At 50.6% G+C, this 19679-nt stretch overlaps 2 protein-coding genes across 8 annotated transcripts in view; both read left to right on the top strand.

The window, feature by feature from the left end:
* Positions 1-11430, top strand: part of MTMR14 (myotubularin related protein 14) — a 45496-nt gene extending 34066 nt beyond the window's left edge. The window contains exons 17-19 of one of the 3 annotated variants that reach the window (XM_040492038.1): positions 497-673; positions 7765-7920; positions 10833-11430. In XM_040492038.1, coding sequence (XP_040347972.1) covers positions 497-673; positions 7765-7920; positions 10833-11016 — 517 coding nt within the window. In that variant the 3' untranslated portion in view covers positions 11017-11430. The remainder of the gene's footprint in view (positions 1-496; positions 674-7764; positions 7921-10832) is intronic. The other 2 variants (XM_040492039.1, XM_040492041.1) reach the window with 2 other exon arrangements.
* Positions 561-19679, top strand: part of CPNE9 (copine family member 9) — a 31043-nt gene continuing 11924 nt past the window's right edge. Inside the window, exons 1-11 of one of the 5 annotated variants that reach the window (XM_040492042.1) lie at positions 561-673; positions 12713-12810; positions 13340-13380; positions 13491-13537; positions 13636-13739; positions 14219-14255; positions 14481-14483; positions 14758-14834; positions 18290-18353; positions 18470-18573; positions 18822-18926. In XM_040492042.1, coding sequence (XP_040347976.1) covers positions 12743-12810; positions 13340-13380; positions 13491-13537; positions 13636-13739; positions 14219-14255; positions 14481-14483; positions 14758-14834; positions 18290-18353; positions 18470-18573; positions 18822-18926 — 650 coding nt within the window. In that variant the 5' untranslated portion in view covers positions 561-673; positions 12713-12742. Of the gene's footprint in view, positions 674-12351; positions 12457-12712; positions 12811-13339; positions 13381-13490; positions 13538-13633; positions 13740-14218; positions 14256-14480; positions 14484-14757; positions 14835-18289; positions 18354-18469; positions 18574-18821; positions 18927-19679 lie in introns of those variants that run through there. The other 4 variants (XM_040492043.1, XM_040492044.1, XM_040492045.1 and 1 more) reach the window with 4 other exon arrangements.

The raw sequence follows: 19679 nt of genomic DNA, 5'->3' as shown, positions 1-19679 counted from the left end.
GGGGGGGGTGGGTGTGTGGTGTTTCTTCTCCGCCGGGGGGTTGGGGGCTTTTTTTTTGCGGGGGGGGGGGGGGGGGGGGGGGGGCCCCCCCCGCAAGTAGAGAAAAGAAGAAAATGAGAAGGGACTACAAAATGATGATTGGGAATTGGGGACTTGTTGGAGGGTAAACTCCTGAGAATCTGATGACTCTGTCTCTAGACAAATGACTCAAAATTTTGCATAACATTTGGAAGGAGGGGCAGTTTCTGAGCTATTAGTTACAAATCTAGCATGTGCTCTGAGGCCAGTAGGCCAGCATTATTTGGATGTCACAGTCCCTCTGAAGACCCAGCTCTTGCTGCCCATAGCCAAGCCTGAGGGAATACTAATGTATACCCATTCTTATGTGGCATTTTCCCAGTAGAAGGAAGGACTGGGCCCTGAGATTTGGTAAAAGTGGGCAGAGGGCTTGCCTGGGGTGGCCCCTTGGCCAACAGCCCTACTCTTTCTACTGCAGGAGGAAGAGCCACTCATCCTCTCCACAGAGTGTGCTCTGGAACCGGTCACAGCCCTCAGAGGACCGCCTGCCTTCCCACCAGGGGCTGGGGGAAGCCAAGTCTTCCAGCTCCTCATCCTCGAACCATTCTGACTTTTTCAGGATGGGTAGCAGTCCCCTGGAGGTCCCCAAACCCAGGTGAGGAGCTCCAAAGCCCCTAATGATGGAGGTAGTTAGCCCTCCCCTCTTAATAAGCCTGGAGAGTGGGGTTTCAGCCCCTGAGCTGGTATCTCAGGTGGTTCCTTGGCATGCAGCCTGGTCAGCAGTGTACCCAGGAGGCCAGAGGGGTTGGCCAGGCTTGCAGGCCCACCCCTATTTGGAGGATGTGTTAGTATTGGGGTAAGAGCTAGTCTGCAGCACCGATTGAAGACTCCTTCCCAGAGCCCTGGCAGATAGGGAATCCAGAAGCTGTACTGGTTACAGTGTGATGAGCAGGGGGTTAGGGCTGCCTCCACCTATTGCCTTTGGCAGGTCTCAGCCCCTGGGCCCTCACATTCTGTTTCAAGAGATGGACCCAGATCCTCAAAGTCCTGTTTGGTCCTCATATTCCATGTCTGAGTTGGAGGGGCGGTGAGGAGAATAGACAGTAGTGAGCTAGGCTAGATGTGTGTGGCTCGGGTGAACCTTGGGAGACTCTACATCTGAGAAGTGCTCAGCCAGATGGACAAGTGTGGCTGGAGCATGCTGCAGAAATAATGTTTCCTATAAGAGATTGAAGCTGAGCACTGGTAGGTCGGGGCTTAGGACTGAGGGATGGCCTGGCACTTGGGGAAAGCATTTCCTAGCATTGCCTTATTTTCCATGTCATACACACAGGGAAAGGATCCTGTGAGTTGCTTTGTTCTCTAAAGTCTTGAGAATGTCTGGCCCTTCTGAAGAGAACAAAGCAGGGTGTGGCTTAAGAGGTCCTTAAGAAATTCCAAGGAGAAAGGGGCATTTAGCATAAAGAGCATGAGCCTTAGAGTCTAGCCCAGATTCGAGCCCAGCTCTGAAATGAACTGCTCCAAAAGTTTCAGGTCTTACCAGCATGCATGTTAACAGTAAGGAAACCAAGCCCCAAAGTCACAGGCATGTTACAAGGAAAGACCTGAAATTTCTGGAACCCTCTTCCCATCACCATCCTCTGGTTTTTCTCCTTGGGCAAAGGCAGGCAGTGGAGGAAGAGTGCCCTTCTCCACACAGGCAGAGGAGGTCAGCTGTAGGCTAGTAGGAGCCCCGCAGAGTGCACGGGCCCAAGGAGTCCCCCGTGCTCACCTTTAGAGGACCCAGAGCACTCACATGTCTGCCAGGGCTATAGCTGCATCCACTAAACAAAGATTATAACTCCTTTGACCCCACAGGAGGCTGGTGAAGGTGGCTGAGCAGAGTGGGTGCTGGGCAGACAAGTCACAGGCCTGTGCGCGTTCTTGTCCTGTGTGCCCGCTGCCATGGCACCCTTGTCTGCACGCCCAGCTTTCCTCAGGCCTGTTCGAGGGCTGCGGTGGCTCTACATAACCCTCGCAGTTCTGGGCTGGAACTCTTACTCACTGTCCCTACCTCCCTTCCTGCCTGTGCAGCATTGCTAGACAACTGGGAAAGAGACCAGAAGATTCCTCCTATCCTCTCAGGTCCTGCTCCAGTCTCAACTATCCAGCTGCTAGGGGCTCCCGCTGAGGTGGCACTCCATCACCTCTTCCCACACCCTAGCTTTTTATTACCCCTTCTTCTTGCCAAGAAATCCTACTTCTCAATCTTGTGATAGTTTTCGTCAGCGTCACAGTGGTTTTTGCCTGCACTGGGTGGCTCAGACTCTGAGGGTTGGCCCAGGAGAGCTACAAAGGCCCCTCCCTAAGGAGACCGGAGGGCTGGGGGAGTCCTCTGGCCTCACAGCCCTGTGTGCTTGGCATAGTCGAGACTGGGATAGCTGGGCCAAAGTGGGGCACAAGGCCTTGGAGAGGCGTGGGCAGGGCTGCTTTGAGGTGTTTGGCTCTGCCAGTCTATTCTGGGAATGCCTGCTTGGAGCCCAGCTGGTCTGGCCAGGCAACAAGGTTCTGGACTGGGAGCCTGTTTGCCAGAGGTTTTGAAAGACTAGATTATTCAGATTTGGAGCATTCTAATTATGTATTTCCATTAACATTAAAATTAATTTAGTCTCTTTTATCTTAAAGTGCCTGAGGGATCCTGTCATTAGCTTCCCTGCCTGCCTCTCTTAGGTAACAACAGCCAATCAGCTTTTTAATGCAGCAGGGGGAACTGCATGGAAAGAACCCCTATCTGTGACAGCTGAAATTTCCCTCATGATGTGAATTCTCTGGGTTTCATATGCTCCGAATTCTCTCTTAAAGCAGGATTTTCCTATGAAAAGAGTCAGCGAAGCTTTGTTCACAGTTAAGAAGTAGGTGTTGTGCTGGGAAGAAAGTTCTGTGGGGTGCTAATTCTTACCCAGCCCCAACACTGTACTCCTCTCTGAGAAGACTTGTGGCTCTTTTGCATTATTAGTTGCCATGCAGCAGCTTCTGATTGAGCTGCATTTCTGGACTGTTGTTAAATCTCTCATCAGCTACAGGGCTGGGGGCTGGGAGGAGGCAAGACCACTGCTCTGAGCTCATGTGCCTCCCAAGGTCCTGGTTACTAAATGGCTCAGCCCCATGTGGCCTTGGTCTCTGCTCCTGAGTCAGACATCTTTAGGGGTGGGGGGTTGCTAGCACAGCACTGTCCACGCCTGAGGAGGGATGGTGCCACCACTGAGCCCAGCTTGAAGCCAAGCTGCCTAAAGAGCAGATTAACTTGGCTAAGGGACACCCAGCAGCCTGGTTGAATAGCTAAGTGGAAACATAGGAACCAACTTCTGTTGCCCAGCTAGCTGCTCTTTCCCCATCTTTCACCACATACCAACTGCTCAGTATAACCATTGAGCTCTGTCCTGGGCTGTGTTTAATGAGGCAGAGAAACCAGATTGCTTTCTGCAACACATAGGGTTCCTGTCTCATGTTTAACATTGTCTTGCATGGGACCATAGCTCCAAACCAAGGATGAGTGGTGAGCGGGCATTGCCAGCTTAAGACCCAGAAAAGGACACTTAGAGCCATAAAAGATTTCTTGGGCTGCTGCAGGAATGCAGTTTCATTCCTTCCTTCCTTTTCTCTCTCTCTCTGTCTCTCTGTCTCTCTGTCTCTCTCTCTCTCTCTCTCTCTCTCTCTCTCTCACACACACACACACACACACACACACACACACACACACTGATGTTTGTTTAAAGTGTGGGTTGGGGAAAACTGATGCTTCCCCATTCCTGGAAGCATTCAGTTAGGCAGAGGCTCTGGAACCATCATCTGGAGGCTTGAGGGTTGGTAGGGCATAAGTGTAGATTAGAGGTGACATCCAGGCCTTCTCAAAGTTTGGGATTTTAGGTCTTGGCTCAGATAGTCGTTCCCTGCATGACTTCAGACATGTCACTTGAGGACTTTGGGCTTCTGTTTTTCATCTGTGTAATGAGAGGTTTAGATGGGCAACACCCAGGTTCTTCCTAGCTGTGTACCTTCAAGCCTTCTGCATCAGCATCATTTCAGGTGCTCCCAGAGGCAATTAACAGAAAACCCATCTCAATAGATTTAAACAATAAAGGAAAACTTGGTTCTTATGGAAAAGTCCAGTGGAAAAATGACCTTCCGGTGTAGTCTGTTCAAGGCTCCAGCTCCATTTTCTTGTGGTTCTGTACCCTTCCCTTCTTCTACATGCTAGCTCTGCCTTGACAGCTTCCCTAATGGTGAACAGCCACTTCTAGGACACCCTGCTTCCTTTGTCACATCCAGGAATCACAAAGGACCTCTTTTCTAATCATGGATCAGAAGCTCTGTGCTTTATTCCAGTTGGAAATGATGTGCCCATCCCTGAACCAATCCCTGAAGTCCCTCCCACCCTTTATCAGGAAGGAAGATCAGTGTATCATGAGGCTGGCTTAGGCTAGTCCCAGCTTTGTCCGCCAGCTGTTTGTAACTTGGAAAAATCACTTCCCTGCTGAGCTCAGTTTTTTCATTCCACCTTTAAAGTTCAAGTAATGATCCTGGCTTACCTAAGTTTGGGTTTAAATTACATAATGGAGGGGCCCCTGGGTGGCTCAGTCGGTTGAGCGTCTGACTTCGGCTCAGGTCATGATCTCATGGTTTGTGAGTTCGAGCCCCGCGTCGGGCTCTGTGCTGACAGCTCCAGAGCCTGGAGCCTGCTTCAGATTCTGTGTCTCCCTCTCTCTCTGCTCCTCCCCTGCTCACACTCAGTCTCTCTCTGTCTCTCAATAATAAATAAACGTTAAGAAAAAAATTTTTTTAATTAGATAATGGAGCGTAGTATCTAGCACATAGTAAATACTCATCCTTTCCATAAATGCTCAGTAAACAGTTGTGGTAAAGGACCTGTCCTTATTCACATATCTGATGGCATACAGGCCATGTCAGGGCACTAGGCTGCTAGGTAGAAGGCCAGGCCATGCACTCAGGCCAGACCTGTTCATTCTTGCCTCAGCTGTGTGGGTTGGGGCCAGCTCTGCTTGTATGGATATTCTTGTACCTCCTTCCAAAAAGGACTGTTTAAAAGATACCTGCCTGAGTCCTGCCCACACTGGGTGCCTGACAGGAGGTGGGGAAAGATGGGAGTTGTGGCTCTAGTCTCCTGGGCAGAGACAGGAGCCCTCTGAGCTTCAGGGATGTGGACACATGACCTTGGAAGAATCATTGGCTCCACAGTTCTTCAGTTTGAGAATAGCGTGGCCCCATGTTCCCCCTGGTCCTGTAGGCAGGAGATTGGAAGAGCTAGAACTCAGACTTCTTTTTCTGCTGCTTTGTGCTTGAGTAAAGAACCAGGGCAGAAGAGTGTGGAGTCTTGATAAAGCTGGTACTTTACTCATACCTAGGTACTGAGACCGTCTTGAAAGTTTTCCTTTTTATTACTCAGGAGGTGCAGTCACTTGTTCTAGTGACTATTTGCTTTCATCTTTAGGTGTCCCCTCCAGCCAGCTAATCTGGCACTTAAGAGCACCTCTCGGCTTAGCATAGTCCCTTGCTTTTAAACCAGGAGCTGAACAGTTGCTTTGCAACCCTTCCTTTGACAAAAGCCTCAAGTAGGAAGATTCATCTGCAGCCTGTGTGCTCACTCTTGTACAAGATGCAAAAGATGGTTGCTTGTTGAGATGGCTTTATGTCCCCCTATTGCTATGTGTGCTGCCTACTTCATTCCACAGCTATCCCTTGGCCACTCCAGACGTGGTTCTTGCCTGGGCGGTGCTAACTGCTGGACACAGGGGGAGTAAAAGGAAGTGCCTAGCTTAGGGGACCAGGAATCCTCACATTCCATGTTCCTGTCATTTTTCCATTGGTAGTGTGAGTTTCTGATAGCCCAGGGAGGGGGGCGGCGAGCAAGAGAAACTTACGTGTTTTCAGGAGTGCCCCATCCTACTCAGCATCCCATCTGTCCCCTCAAAACTCTGGTGTTTAGCAGTTGTTTTCCTACAGACCGCTAAAACTGGAAGAGAAACTCTGCCCTGAAGTTTGAACAGTAGATGAGATAGATTTGTGGAGCCATGCTGACCTGAGGGGAGTTATGCTGACTGAAGGCCCAGGATAACCTGGAGGAAGCAGAGAGAAAATACCAGACTGTGGCATGTGGTCTCCCCTCTCCTGGGCAGCTGTCTCTTTGATTTACAGACTGCTTGAGCCCTACCAAGTTTCTCCATCTAGAAACAAGGAAACACTTCTTTCTAGGGCACGAGGGGCTTCCACCAGGTAGCAGACCACGTACTGTTCTCATCCCTAATGCTGCTGTCACAAACCTTCCAGGGTTTAGCAGGAATGATGAATGTGGAAGTCTCTGTGTTGCAGGGGGTTCCTATTCATGGCAGCTTTAACGTAGAAAACCATCTGTTTTCTCTGGTCTCAAGGTGGTTCTGTTGTAGGACAAATCTGTTATCAAACTTGCCTTCAAAAAGCTCTTCTTGCATTCACTAGCTATGGGACCTTGAGCAAATGTCTTCACCTGTCTGAACTGCCATTTTTCTCTCTGTTAGATAAAGATGGTTAAGGATTACCAGAGATGCAGTACCTGGCCAGAGCATCACTTAGGTGGCAGCTGCTTGAGGATGAGCCTGTGCTGGCCACTTATGAGGGCTGTTGCCTCAAACTAGGAGACCCTGATGCCAGCTAACTGGGTGGGCCAAGTTCGATGAAGGTCCTTCTCCGTTCCCCAAACCCTACACCACTATGCATGCTTCTCTCTTTCTGGGTCTCTATAAGAAGCACCTTCTGCTATTCTTGAATAAAGGATCAGACATCAAAATTAATGTACCCTTGGGGATGGAGACCTGGGGTAGCCGATGAAAGAGCCTTGTTTGATGTCTTATTATCTCCTCCCCTCCCCCTCCACTTCCACTGGCTGGACTACTGCCCTGAGACAGTAGAGAGAGGCTAGCTCTCAGCGAGAAGGTGGTGGCAGCAGATGCCCAATACAACTTTCCTCTCCCTGCACACCACTCCTCTATCTGAAAAAGGCCTGATGAAGCTGTCAAGTTGCCTGCCTGATTCATCCCTTCCCTCTGGGCATAGCCAGTGCGTTTGCTGGGTTGATGCCTCTGAATACAAACTATGGCTTCTGGAAGGTGCTGCAGAGAAAGGGGGGCGGGGGTGGCTCAAGGCTCCCATCACCTTATTCTTCAATCTAGGTCACCACCCTCCACTGTCCCCAAGAGGCTTTTTCTTGCATCACTCTGATAAGACCTCAGTGGCTCCTGGGTTCTGCCTTGCCCACCTTGCCAATCTGCATGCTGGGAGTAAGAAGTGATCCTACATCCCTTGTTCTGGGGGCGTCCAGGCTTGCTTTCCCGCTCTCCCCTCCATTTGGTGCTGTTGAGATTGTACTTGCTGTGTCAGCCACCAGGGCAGGCATGCCCTAACCTGAGGCTTTGGTTGCTGGCTCACCTCTTCTCATTCTGCTTTGCTCTTGTTCTTCTGCTTCTGTCTTTGCACAAAGCATTATCCTCACAGCTGATCTGTCTTACGGTCTATACTCTTCTTTCTCCATCACAACCTATCCAGCTGTTTTTGTACTTTTGAAGAAAGTGCTTGATGTTACAGAAGCTCCACCAACAGAGCCTTATGGCTATGACCCAGGACCACCATAGCCGCCTCCCACCCCTCCAGGGCCACCCCTGTCAGGTATATTGACTGACTGTGCATCATCTCCCCTCTCTCTCCTCTCTGCCCCAGATCAGTGGACCATCCCCTGCCCGGATCCTCTCTCTCCACAGACTTTGGCAGCTGGCAGATGGTAACAGGCTGTGGCAGTATTCAGGAACGGGCTGTCCTGCACACAGACTCCTCTCTCCCTTTCAGCTTCCCGGATGAGCTCCCTAACAGTTGTCTGTAAGTGTCTTGCTTGAGAAGGCAGGATGCTCCCCTGCCCATGTCAGAAGCTGGTGAGCAGTCAAGAGTGTTGGTTAGGAGTGAGGCAGCAGCTGGCCCCAGGGAGCTGGCCTGGGATCCCTGCCCCTCCCCAGTGGCTCAGCTAAGTACACCTCACTGCTCCTGGACTCCTGAGGTATGAAAGAGGCCTTATGGGCTGCGCAGGAAGTGTGCTACAGAGTGCGTTCATATGCCCCAGCTTCCAAAACTCATCCATGGGTGTCTCAGGGCACACCCTGAGGGAAAGCTGGCTGGACTGTAACTATAGAAGGTTCTATTTCTGTCCAAGGCTTTGCCTGACATGCGAATCCTTTGAAATCAGAACAGTGGGGTAGTGAGAGTAGGTGTATGGTGGAGACCAGAGCCAGAATGGAGTTAGGTTAGCGCGAGGGCTGTGCTCCTCCAAGCAGAATCAAGAGTTTCTTGCCATTCCCTTCCCCCTTTTTGTCTTCTGTTTTTGCCTCTGGTCAGGAAAGAGAATTGGACTGGGATACTAAATCCCAAGCCTGTAAAATCCTCTTCCTTTAAGCCTCTAGTACTGGGCTTCCAACTCTTATAGTGTATCTGCCTGAGTGGCTGCCCCCTGCCTGCTCTACTGCTTCATGGGTCCGGCAGAGGAGAGCCCCTGGTGGCCTGGGAAGCAGGGCCTGCCCCTCCCCACGATGGGCTGAATGAACTTCAGGTGCTGGGGATTCATCATCACCACCAGAATCCTGCTCATACCCACTAGTGCTGACTTGCCGGAGGCGAGTTGCCCTGGGCAGTTACGAAGGATCAATCCCTGCTGAAGGCGGGCAGAGACTGGATCTTAGGATTCTAGGATGGAATTGGCCCAAGAGCCCTCCCTAGAAGAAGCAGACATCTCTGCCCCTGCTTGTTAGCACCCCTCACTTAACTGGCATTAACCACTGAAACAGTGATTTGGAACAGATGAGAGTTCCAGCCCCAGATCCTACAATTTATACCTTGGGTAGCTCTCTGATGTCCTAGCCAACCCTCAGGGTCTGGGTGGTTCCCAGGGGAAGGCTACGTTCTGAGTTATCTCTTGGCTTCCAGAATTGCAGTGTAGAGGTGGGGTCAGGGTTGATTCCTGGTGAAGTCACACAGTATGTGGATTTAGTGCTTGGGCTTTGTTATCAGAGAATTTAGTCCAACTCCTAGCTGCTCTGCTTACCAGCTATGTCATTGGGTGTCAGCCCTGACTTCTCTGAGTCTGCTAGTTCATCTCTTGAGAGGGACTGGCACTAGAGTGTCTCTGCCTGCCTACCTATTGCCTGCTGTGTATCCTCAAGTAGATCACATGTTCTCTCTGGGCTCCAGTTTTCTTATCTCTAAACAGGCTGATCTCTCCCCCTTCCGCCTCCTAGAAATAAGGGGCAGTAAGAATGCACACATATAGACCTTTGGATATTCCATGTGAATACAGACTAATCTGAATCTCTCCCGGTTATATGCTGTAAAGAAAAGCTGAAGAACACATGGCCTCCAGCCTATAGGACACCTAATTAAAAAGTAAAGGAGATCTAGGGCCACACATCTCCCCCAGGTGCCAAGAGAAACTTGGGAGTTGTTCACTGTATTGCAGGAATACAGTATCAGCTCCATTTTCTTAGTGCTGCTGCAAGAGCTACTTCACTTTCCTTCACCCTAGAACCTGCTGCTCCTTTCTCTGTCTCTCTCTCACACTCACTCACCCACTCATATATACCACTCCCACCAGTGTACTTTCCCTAGGTCTCTTCTCCCCATACCTACCCTAGGACTGTCATTTATCTTCATACCTCCCATCTGTTTCCCCCAGGCCCCAGGGTGCAAGTCATTTGGGCTTGAGAATTGGAGACATTGCTGCTACTTCTGACAAATTCCTGGGAGGGATTATGCAGGGATTGGTCTCTTAGGGGAAATTTTGGTATAAGTTAGTGGTCAGGGCTAGTTGTGATTTTTAGGTGGATGGGAACATAAGGGCTCATGTCATAGAAGTCTGACCCCTGGAAAAAGCCCTCCAGGGGACAGTTACAGTGAACACCACGTGAGTTCCTGACCTTTCCTCTGATTCCATGTCCCTCCCACCCCTAGACTGCATACCTTTTAATCCATAGGTTGGGTGTGGCTGGTACTCTCTTCTATTAGAGACCTTTCAAAGTGTCAAGTAGCTTCATTCTTTGATAGGCCTGAGTTTTCATGTACTTGTTCCCTTTCTTTTTTTTTTTTTTTTTTAAACTTGTTCCCCTTCTTGACTTATAGTTACAGGGCAGGGAGAGAGGAGAGGCTTCCTGTCTTCCACCTATGATCAGTGTTTGTAGAGGACACTGAAAGAAAAGCAGATGGAAGCAGAACAGGAATCCTGCCAGAAAAGCCAGCACCCTCCTAGCAGTTTGCCTGGGGATCACAGTGACTGAAGATGTAGGTAGAGCCTCAGGGGCTTTCAGTTGAGGGCCTCTCCAGAACACTGCCAAGAGCTCTCTCCCAGGATGCTCCAGGTCCTGGCCTCAAGAAAGCTGAGGCCGTTGGTCAGCCAAGGCCTGGTGCCTCATCTTGTGGTCTCTCCTTAGGTCTATGATGTGTGCCTCACATTACTCTTACTGAGGAATGGGAGCCAATAGTTGGGGCTAACTCCCTCCTGCTTACCTTCCCCTCCTCCCCAGTGCACCAATAAAACATGCAGCTTCTAGGCAGGAACAGTAGCCTGACAGCTGAGGGGAACAAGGCCAAATATTTGTGGCCTGAACCCCAGAGGTAGTATGGCCACAGGACAGATGCTGGCCTTGAACTTTCACATGCAGAAGGATAGGTGGTGTGGTATAATCATGAGGATGTTGGACTCTGCCCCAGGGTAACGCACTCATTCTCCCTCCTTCCCTCCGTCCTCATAGGCTTGCAGCCCTCAATGAGCGGGAGACTCGGCTGCAGGAAGTACGCTCAGCTTTCTTGGCCACATACAGCAGCACAGTGGGGCTTCGAGCAGCAGCCCCCAGTCCCTCTGGTGCCATCGGAGGCCTGCTGGAGCAGTTTGTCCGTGGCGTTGGACTCCGGGGCACCAGCAGCAGCACCTTATGAAGTAACCAGCCCACAACAATTTCCTGCTCCTCTCACCTGAGCCCTGAGCAGAATCAAAGCCATGCCCGGACAAGGGGTGCTTCAAGATAGGGGGAAATCTTCTCACTCCTTCTCCATCATACACATGGCAGCCCCAAAGCCAAGCAGGGCCAAGGACAGGGTTCTCCAACCCCCAGCTTCCTCACTGGTGATCACCACCCCTCTTGTCACTGCCTTTCACCCACCCTAGTCTTTGTTGGGATTCCCATCAACTCTCAGAACTGTGGGGAAGTTCCCTGGGGCCTTGTGAAGGCTGAGACCTCATGAAAGACTTCCCTCTTCCCATTCTTGTTTCCTGGAGAGGAGGGGATCACCTGCACTGAGAATGAGGCAGTTTGACACAGATCACAAAATAAAATCTTTTTGAACAACTGCTCTCTTGCATTCTCATTTGATTGCTGTCTTTGTAGGGTTATTTGGAAGGTTCTTACTGTTCTTCCTTGTGCAGGAAGGGATTGGGGTGGGGGGCAGGTAAAGCAGAAAGACAACTGAAGACAGGGTTGTGCCTCTTAACTCCTGACCCATGAAAATCTCAGTGAGATGAGGACATGTAGTCACAGGTGGTTAAAGTGGGAGCAGTGATTCTCAGACATCAATGGACCCTAGTCATGTAGGAAGCCTATTCACACAGATTCCCCAAGTACTAGAGGAATTTAGACAGGGTTGCTGAGACCTTCAATTAGCTAGGAATGGGTAGGGGTGGAGGATCTTTCATTTTTAACAAGTTCTGCAGGCAGCACAGTCCTGGTACAGGTGACTAGCAGCCCCTTACGGAGCCCTGACTGGTGGAGGGACTGGCTTCTGGGGCTTTGGAGACAGTAATTGATGTGGGGAGAATGGACCTGGCTGACTACCACTCTCATCTGCAGTGTGACCTAGATAGAGTATATTGCATCCCCACAGTATGTCTGCATCTCTAATACCATGAAGTCAGGGTTCAAAGACATGGGCAAAGGGCTTTTCATAGGGCTCTAACAGCCATTTACTGAGCTCTGTCTCTTCACACAAAAGAGGTCATCAGTGTGACTGCCCAGAGGAGGGAAATAATAGCAGTGAACATATTTTGAATACTTACTGTGTACAGTCCCCTGAGCTAAGGATTATCTCAAAATTTTACATCACACCAAGTAGGTACTATTGTAATGAGACTGGGCCACAGAGACGTTGAGTAACTTGCCCAAGGTCACACAGCTAGTAAGAACAAATGTACCGTCCTCCTATCCGGAGACCAAAGCAGGGCGGAAGTGGGAAGGGGGAGAAGCAGATTGTTCAGGGAGCAGTTCAGGAAGAGGAAACGTCCCCAACGCCCACCAGGTGCCCCAAACCATTCAGCACCGCGGACAGCTCTCAAAGGGTTTTTGGGTTTCGCCAGGGAGAAATGCGCTGGGAGGGACTCCCAAGGTATGAGCTGGACTTGGGGTCGGGGTTAGGTTCCCGGCAGGCTCGAGGCTGCTCCAATGGGGCGGGGGCCACCCGCAAGGCCGGGCGGGGCTATGTAGCCATCTGGAGTCACTGCCGCCGGCGGCCACAGTCAAGGCGCGACAGGCGGGAGTGCAAGCAGGGCTGGAAAGAGTGCAGCCGCGCCGCCGCCGCGGCGGCACAGGGGCCGGCCCCGCCGCTGCCGCCGCACCTAGCCCCGGCGGCCCCTGTCTTACAGCTTCCCGCGGTTCCAGCCACTCGACCAGCCATGTCTCTCAGCGGAGCCTCTGAGCGCAGCGTCCCGGCCACCAAGATTGAAATTACCGTGTCCTGCCGGTGAGCGGCCACGCTGGGGAGGGCGTAGGCACTATCCCTGCCCCAATCGGCTGTGGGGCTCGGCGCCAAGAGCTAGACCCCGGGGGAAAGAAGATTTCAGGGCCGGAAAATCTGATTCAGACTTAGGGGAGTCGCTGGCAGGTTCGGGGAGGGGGTTTCTTTAGACAGCTCCACCCGCAAAAGAGGGTTCAGCCTCCGGGTTCAAGGGACGGGTCACGGGGATCCAGTAGGATCTGGGCCTCAGGAGGACAAAGTTCTGGGTCTGACCCTCTTTCCTGGGCCCTTTAAGACAGTGTGGATGCATACACCACGGGTCTTGAGGCGATATTTCCGGTGCTGTCCAGGGTGCTGACAAGGGGGGCCTCCCTTCCCCCTCACGTCCCCACCCACCAGTAATGAGGGAGGGAGATGCGATTTGAGCCCCATGCCTCCCCGGGGTTCCGAACTGAGGGCAGAGTCCAACCGGGGCAGAGTCCAGGCACTGGGCTCCAATATGACCCACCCTCTTTCCGTCTGTCTCTTTCTCTAGGAATCTGCTGGACCTCGACACCTTCTCCAAGTCCGATCCCAGTAGGAGGCGCCAGGGACGGGAGGGGGAACTGGGGTCTGGGCGCGACTGAGGGGCGGGGAGGGGTTCAAGCCAATCTGACATCCCTCCCCACCTCCACCCTTGCCTGCAGTGGTGGTGCTTTACACGCAGAGCCGGGCGAGCCAGGAATGGCGAGAGGTGAGTCCTAGAGCCCTCTCCCAGCCAAGAGCAGCCCCCGGGGAATCACCTGCCCCCTTGCAGGAGCCATGCTGACTCTCCCTCCACCCCCTATCCAGTTCGGACGGACAGAGGTGATTGACAACACGTTAAACCCAGACTTCGTGCGCAAATTTGTCCTCGACTACTTCTTTGAGGAAAAACAAAATCTGCGCTTTGATGTGTAAGCCCTGCCCAGAATCCGGGGTTGGACCGCTCCCCAACCTGGATCCAGGAGAAATTCTGGCAGACCCCTCCCCGGCCAGACTCCCGGCCTGGTTCCTCCACCAGGCCATTGGATCCCACTCTGAAGGCCTCTACCTTAGTTTTAGCTCAGTCCCCAGGTCTAGCTTGGTTCTGCCCTTAGGTCAAATCCATTCCCCAGACCCGGTTGGGCCCAAAGCTTTGCTCCCTAATTTAGCTCAGGCTCCATCTAGGCCCCTCCGGCCGGTGATATGACTCCACCCCCACCAGGTCCCAGTCTTGGCCTTGCCCCAGGCCTGATTCTGTGACCGTGATGCCCTAAAGGAGATCCAGATTGAATTCGGATGCAAGGTCACTCCCTCCTTCCACCCAAAATTTTAACCAGTATTCAAAACCTGACCCCTTTTCCCAGCTCTCTCCCACCAGCCCCGCCTTATGCTGGTTGCACTCTCTTCCCAGGTACAATGTTGACTCCAAAACCAACATCTCCAAAACGGTGAGCAAGCAGAGCATCCCCTGGTGGCCTGGCCAGGCACACAGGAGGCACTCAGTGTGTTAAATGACCCTCCTTAGAATTCTCCTATCCCTCAACCCCAACTCTACCCTCTTGGCCCCAAACCCACCCTCCTGGCCCTCCTTTCCTGCTCCTGCCTCATGGTGTCCCGCCTGTGCCTTTTACTCACTGATCCTCTTCGTTCTCCGCCACCTCTCGGACATACAGAAGGTGAGGCTGAACGGGGCTGGCTGTGGGATGGGGCGGGGGTGTGGAATGGAAGGTGAAGTGTGGGATGGCATTGTGGAGAGCAGTTTAAACTGGCAGCAGGACCAAGCAGCAAAGCTGGCCTGGGGACTCCTCCTTTAAAGCACAGACAGGACAGTACTTCTAGCATTCTGCCACCTTGGAACACCCTCGTCCAAGCAGCAGTATCACCAGGGCTGGGCTGGGACTCTGCAACCCTGGCCCCTCCCGGCCTTCTTGACTCCATGTCCTGGTGCAGGATTTCCTTGGACAAGCGTTCCTGGCTCTGGGAGAGGTGATCGGAGGCCAGGGCAGCCGTGTAGAGCGACCCCTCACGTGAGCTGAACCAGAAGGGGTGCTGGGGAAGGGTGGGTGCCTCCAAATTTTCCTCCCAAAGATGCTGCTGACCCAATAGCAGTGGAGGCTGGAATTCTCCCTGGTTGGGAGCTTTCAGTGGTTCCCCATCACCTCCTCCCCCACTCCCCCATCCCACCCCCACCCAGGAAAGACCAATCTCCACCCAGGGCTTTGTTCAAGTCAGTCTCAGGCAAGACATGTCTTGTCTTGTTCTCAACCTCTCTCTCTCTCTCTCTCTCTCTCTCTCCTCACTCTGTCCCTCTCTCCTCACTTTTTCTAAGTCTGATTCTACCTTTCAGGTGCACTTCCAAGCTCTTTTCCTCCAGGAAGCTTCCCCTCACTAAATCAAGTCCCCTGGAATTTCCATTACATTCACTTACTAAGTACTTATTAGCATGTTTTGTATGCCACACCCTGTGCTAGGCACCAGGAACTTATCCATTCCATAAATACTACTGGGCATATACTCTATGTCAGCCACTGTTCAAGGGGCTTGGGTTGTAATAGTGAACAAAACAAAGGTTCCTACCCTCAAGAAGCTTATATTATAGAAGAGGGGGAGAAACTGTATAAAATAGACATAATAAATAAGTAAATTATATATTCGAAGACCTTAAGTGCTATGGAAAAAAGGCAAAGTAGAGCAGAATTAGGAGGATCGGAAATGCTGGGTGGGTGGGACTTGCAATATTCAACAGAGCGCTTGAGTAGGCTTTATGGAGGGGTAACTTCAGAGCAATGACCAGGAGGAAGTAAGGAAGTGAGCCATGCAGATATCTGGAGGTGGAAAGCAGAGGAAGTCGCCAGTGCAAAAGCCTGATATGTTCAGAGAGCAGTAAGGAGGCCAGTGTGGCGGTAGCCAAGTGAGCAAGGAGGAAGAGGAGGTGAGATTGGAGAGTTAACAGTTTAGGGCCTTGTAGCCACTGTAAAGACTAGCTTTTATTCTGAGTTGGGAGTTACTGGAGGGCTCTGAGGAGAGAAGCGACATGATCTGACCATGTTTTCAAAGAATGAAGCTGGTGCTGGGTTGAGAATAAACCTTGGGTGGACAAAGGTAGTAGCAGGGCTCCTATTGGAAGACTATTACAGTAATCCAGGAAGGTAGCAGTGAAGGAGGGAAGTGGTCAGATTCTGGATACAACTTGAAAGGGGAGCCATCATGATTCCTGACAGATTGAATGTGGATGTGAGAGGAAAAGGGGAGTCAAGGATGACACCAAGGCCTTTGGCCTGAACACCTAGAAGGATGGAGTTGCCATAAATGAGATGGTTAAAAAAGGAGACTAAGAAGGAGCATTAAGGAAGTAAGAGGAGGACCAAGAGAAGGGGGTATTATCCTGGAGGCAACGTGAAGGTGTGTATTGAGGAGAGAGTGACAAGCCATGTTAAATGCTGCTCCAGATCAGAAGTTCTGAAGGAAGAGGTGGGGGTGACAGCCTGGTTGTAGAGGTTTAAAAGAGAATGGAAGACAGGAATGAGAGTCAAGGAATCTTTTAAGAGGTTTTGCTGCAAAGAGGAGAAGAGAAAAGGAGGAGTGGTTAGCAAAGGAAGTGAGGTCAGAATAGGTTTGCATTTTTTAACATGAGAAAAATTATACTACATTTGTATGTTGATGGGAAGGATCCAATAGAAACTGAAAAATAGACATAACTTAAAAAGGAGAGAATTACTGGAATGCTGTCCATGCACCGGCAAGAGTGTGTGGAATGTAGCACACAGTGGAGGGATAAATAGGCACATGGATAGTCATTTATAGCAACAGTTGCGTGGGTGAAGATACTGGAGGCAAGGTAGGTGTGGTGGGAGGTCCGTGGACATTCTCATCTGGTTGCTTCAGTCTTGTCAGTGAAGTAGGAAACAAGGTCATGGGCTGAGTGAGGATGGGGGAGGAGGAGGCTTTCCAGGTTTGAGGAGAGAAGAGGAGTGAAACTGCCATCTAGCAGAACTGGCGAGTGAAGTATGATTTAGGACCCTCTTGAGGTTTGTGGTCATGCTTTAAAATGAGACCAGTTAGGGACACCTGGCTGGCTCAGTAGACCACGTGACCCTTGATCTCAGGGTCATGAGTTCAAACCCCATGTTGGGTGGAGAGATTACTTAAAATAAATAAATAAATAAAATGTAAAAGAAGAAATGAGATCAGTTAGCAAGATTTGTGTTTTCCTCTGACCACATTTAGTTGCACGGGTGCAGCATGGCTTAGGCAGAGAATTGTATTTAACTAGGGCTGTGGTTCTGCCAAATAAGTATATTGAAGTGACAGAAGAGCAATGGATAAGGGGTAGAATGCAGGGGAGTGATTATTATAATCACTGACTGGAATTCACACTGGGTCAAGGGGATGAGGGAAAACATTAAGGAGGCAAAGAACAGAGAGAAAGCTGAGGATCAGAGACTTGGTCCTGGATGTGTAGGTGAAGAGTCCCTGTATTCCTCACACTCTGTCTTTTTAAATCACAAAGAGTCAAAGATCGAAAGAGCCAAACAAATGGTTCAACATTCATGTTAAAAACGATGAAAATCACATAGCAAGTTGGAGTCAGGACTTACACCCAGGACACTCCTGATCTAGATTTCTCTCTGCATACTTTGGATCCGTTTGGGGAATTAGGGTTCACAGGCCCATATCAGCAAGGCCCCTGATCACTTGGATACCCAAGGCAAATGGGGATGGGTGTGTCCTGGTATGTGCCCAGGACGCATGGAAGGATCCCTTCTTGGGTCAGGAGAGGATAAGGCTGCCTTTGTCTTTTTTATTTCACTCTTCACATTTATTTCACTCTTCAGAAATCACACCATCTTTGATCTAACAGAACAGCCCTTTGCCCAGGTCTGGATAGAAATTCCTCTCCCTCATTCAGGACTGCTACATCACACTCTACTTGCCTGTCAGCTTTGACATTCCACTGGCAGCTCTCTGAGGGCAGAGTCTACCAGAACTGGAGAGTACCATCCGGCCAATTCATACCTAGCACAGTGCCTGGCATATGGTAGATACCAAAGTCTGCTTTGAGAAGTATCACCACCTTCAATATCAATAAAGCCTCCCAATTGCTTGTCCTTCCATGTACTCATTCAGATCTTTTCATAGCCCTGAGAGGTGGGAATTATTCCCATTTCATAGCGGAGGAAACTAGGACCAAAAAAGGGGAAATAACCTACTCAGGATTCTGAATCCTATGTCTTTCCTAAGCTACCATTATAACATGTCCACCTAGGCCACAGCAGCCCCTTCCTTACAGACCTTAGACCCTCTTCCCAATCAAAGGCAGGGCCTTCCCCACCAGGAAAAACCCAGGACATAAGGGGATACATTTAGGGGACTGTCAGAAAATTGCATATTGAATCCCTGGCCCACTCACTCCCAGATTGGTTTCCCCAATCTTCATTGCCTACTCTCCCTCCCCTCACAAAGAGGACTTTTCTGCTTCCAGGGGTGTACCAGGCAAGAAGTGTGGGACCATATTGCTGACTGCAGAGGAGCTTAGCAATTGTCGGGTCAGTAAGGGCCATATGCTAGACCCACAAGGCTCCCTTCTCTCCCAAACCCCCTTTAGTGGACTGTTTGAAGCTATGAACAATTTGGATGTCAACAAGCCAAACTTCATCCCTAGGACATTGCCACCATGCAGCTGTGTGCAAACAAGCTGGACAAGAAGGATTTCTTTGGGAAATCAGATCCCTTCCTTGTGTTCTATAGGAGCAATGAGGATGGCACGTGAGTCAATGCTTTCTCCAGTGGCACCTACCCCTCCCCAGCTGTGGCCATGGGCCCATTATGGCTCTTAGGCTAGATGTGGGGCATCTTAGACTCCACTGGGTCCTGAGCCCAGAATTCACTCAAGGCAGAGGACAAAATGTGTTTAACAAGTGGGGAAATCCCAGGAATCTCCAAGAGTATGAGGACCTATCTCTGGGCTCAGTCCTACCCCCAATGCAGGCTCCAGTCCTCTTGCTCCTCTCCAGGTTCACCATCTGCCACAAGACGGAGGTTGTGAAAAACACACTGAATCCTGTGTGGCAACCCTTCAGCATCCCTGTGCGGGCACTGTGCAATGGAGACTATGACAGGTCTGCTTCAGCGTAAGCTAAGGATTAAGGGAACAAGGGTATGAGAATGGGGTTCCTGGCCCCAGAATGATGGCAGAAGTAACAATGGTTTTGGAGGATCCTGTTTGGCAAGACAGAGTTTGGGGCATGGAGATAGGTAAATGGGGAAGCAAATGGATGGCCACATAGATGGACAGGAGGATGGATGGGTGGATGGGTAGATGAAAGGACAAATGAACAAATGAAAAACCAGATACATGGATGGATGGTTGGATGGATGGGTAAGCTGGTGAATGGATGGATGGGTATATGGATGGGTGTGTAAGAGGCTTGGAGTGTCAGTATAGTGGGAGATGAATGAGTGGATAACAGATAAATGGATAAGTGGAATGATGGGCAGATCAGTGGATGAATAGATGATGGATGGATTAAGGATGAATGAGTAGATGGATGGGATATGAGAGATTGTTACATGACTAGAGAGGCAGAGGGATGACTGAAAAAGCAGGAGAACAAACAGTGAAAGGTGGATTGATGAATGGATGGTAGATAGATGGAAGGATCATTGGATAAACTGTCTGATTAATAAGTAGGTGGATAGGCTGGCCATACGAGCTAATAAATGGACAGTATGAAGACAAGTAAGTGGGTGGGTGGAAGGATGGATGGGTACATAAATGTATGGCTATATAGATGAATGGATGATCAGATGGACAGACATCAGATGGTTGGGTGTTTAGTTAGATATATGAATGGACAGACGGATGCTTGCAT

This window comes from Herpailurus yagouaroundi, unplaced genomic scaffold (genome assembly GCF_014898765.1).
Source record: "Herpailurus yagouaroundi ecotype Mexico unplaced genomic scaffold, PumYag 183, whole genome shotgun sequence".
Taxonomy (NCBI): Eukaryota; Metazoa; Chordata; class Mammalia; order Carnivora; family Felidae; genus Herpailurus; species Herpailurus yagouaroundi.
Note: the sequence above shows the minus strand (reverse complement) of the source record. Positions and strands in the feature narration are given on the sequence as shown.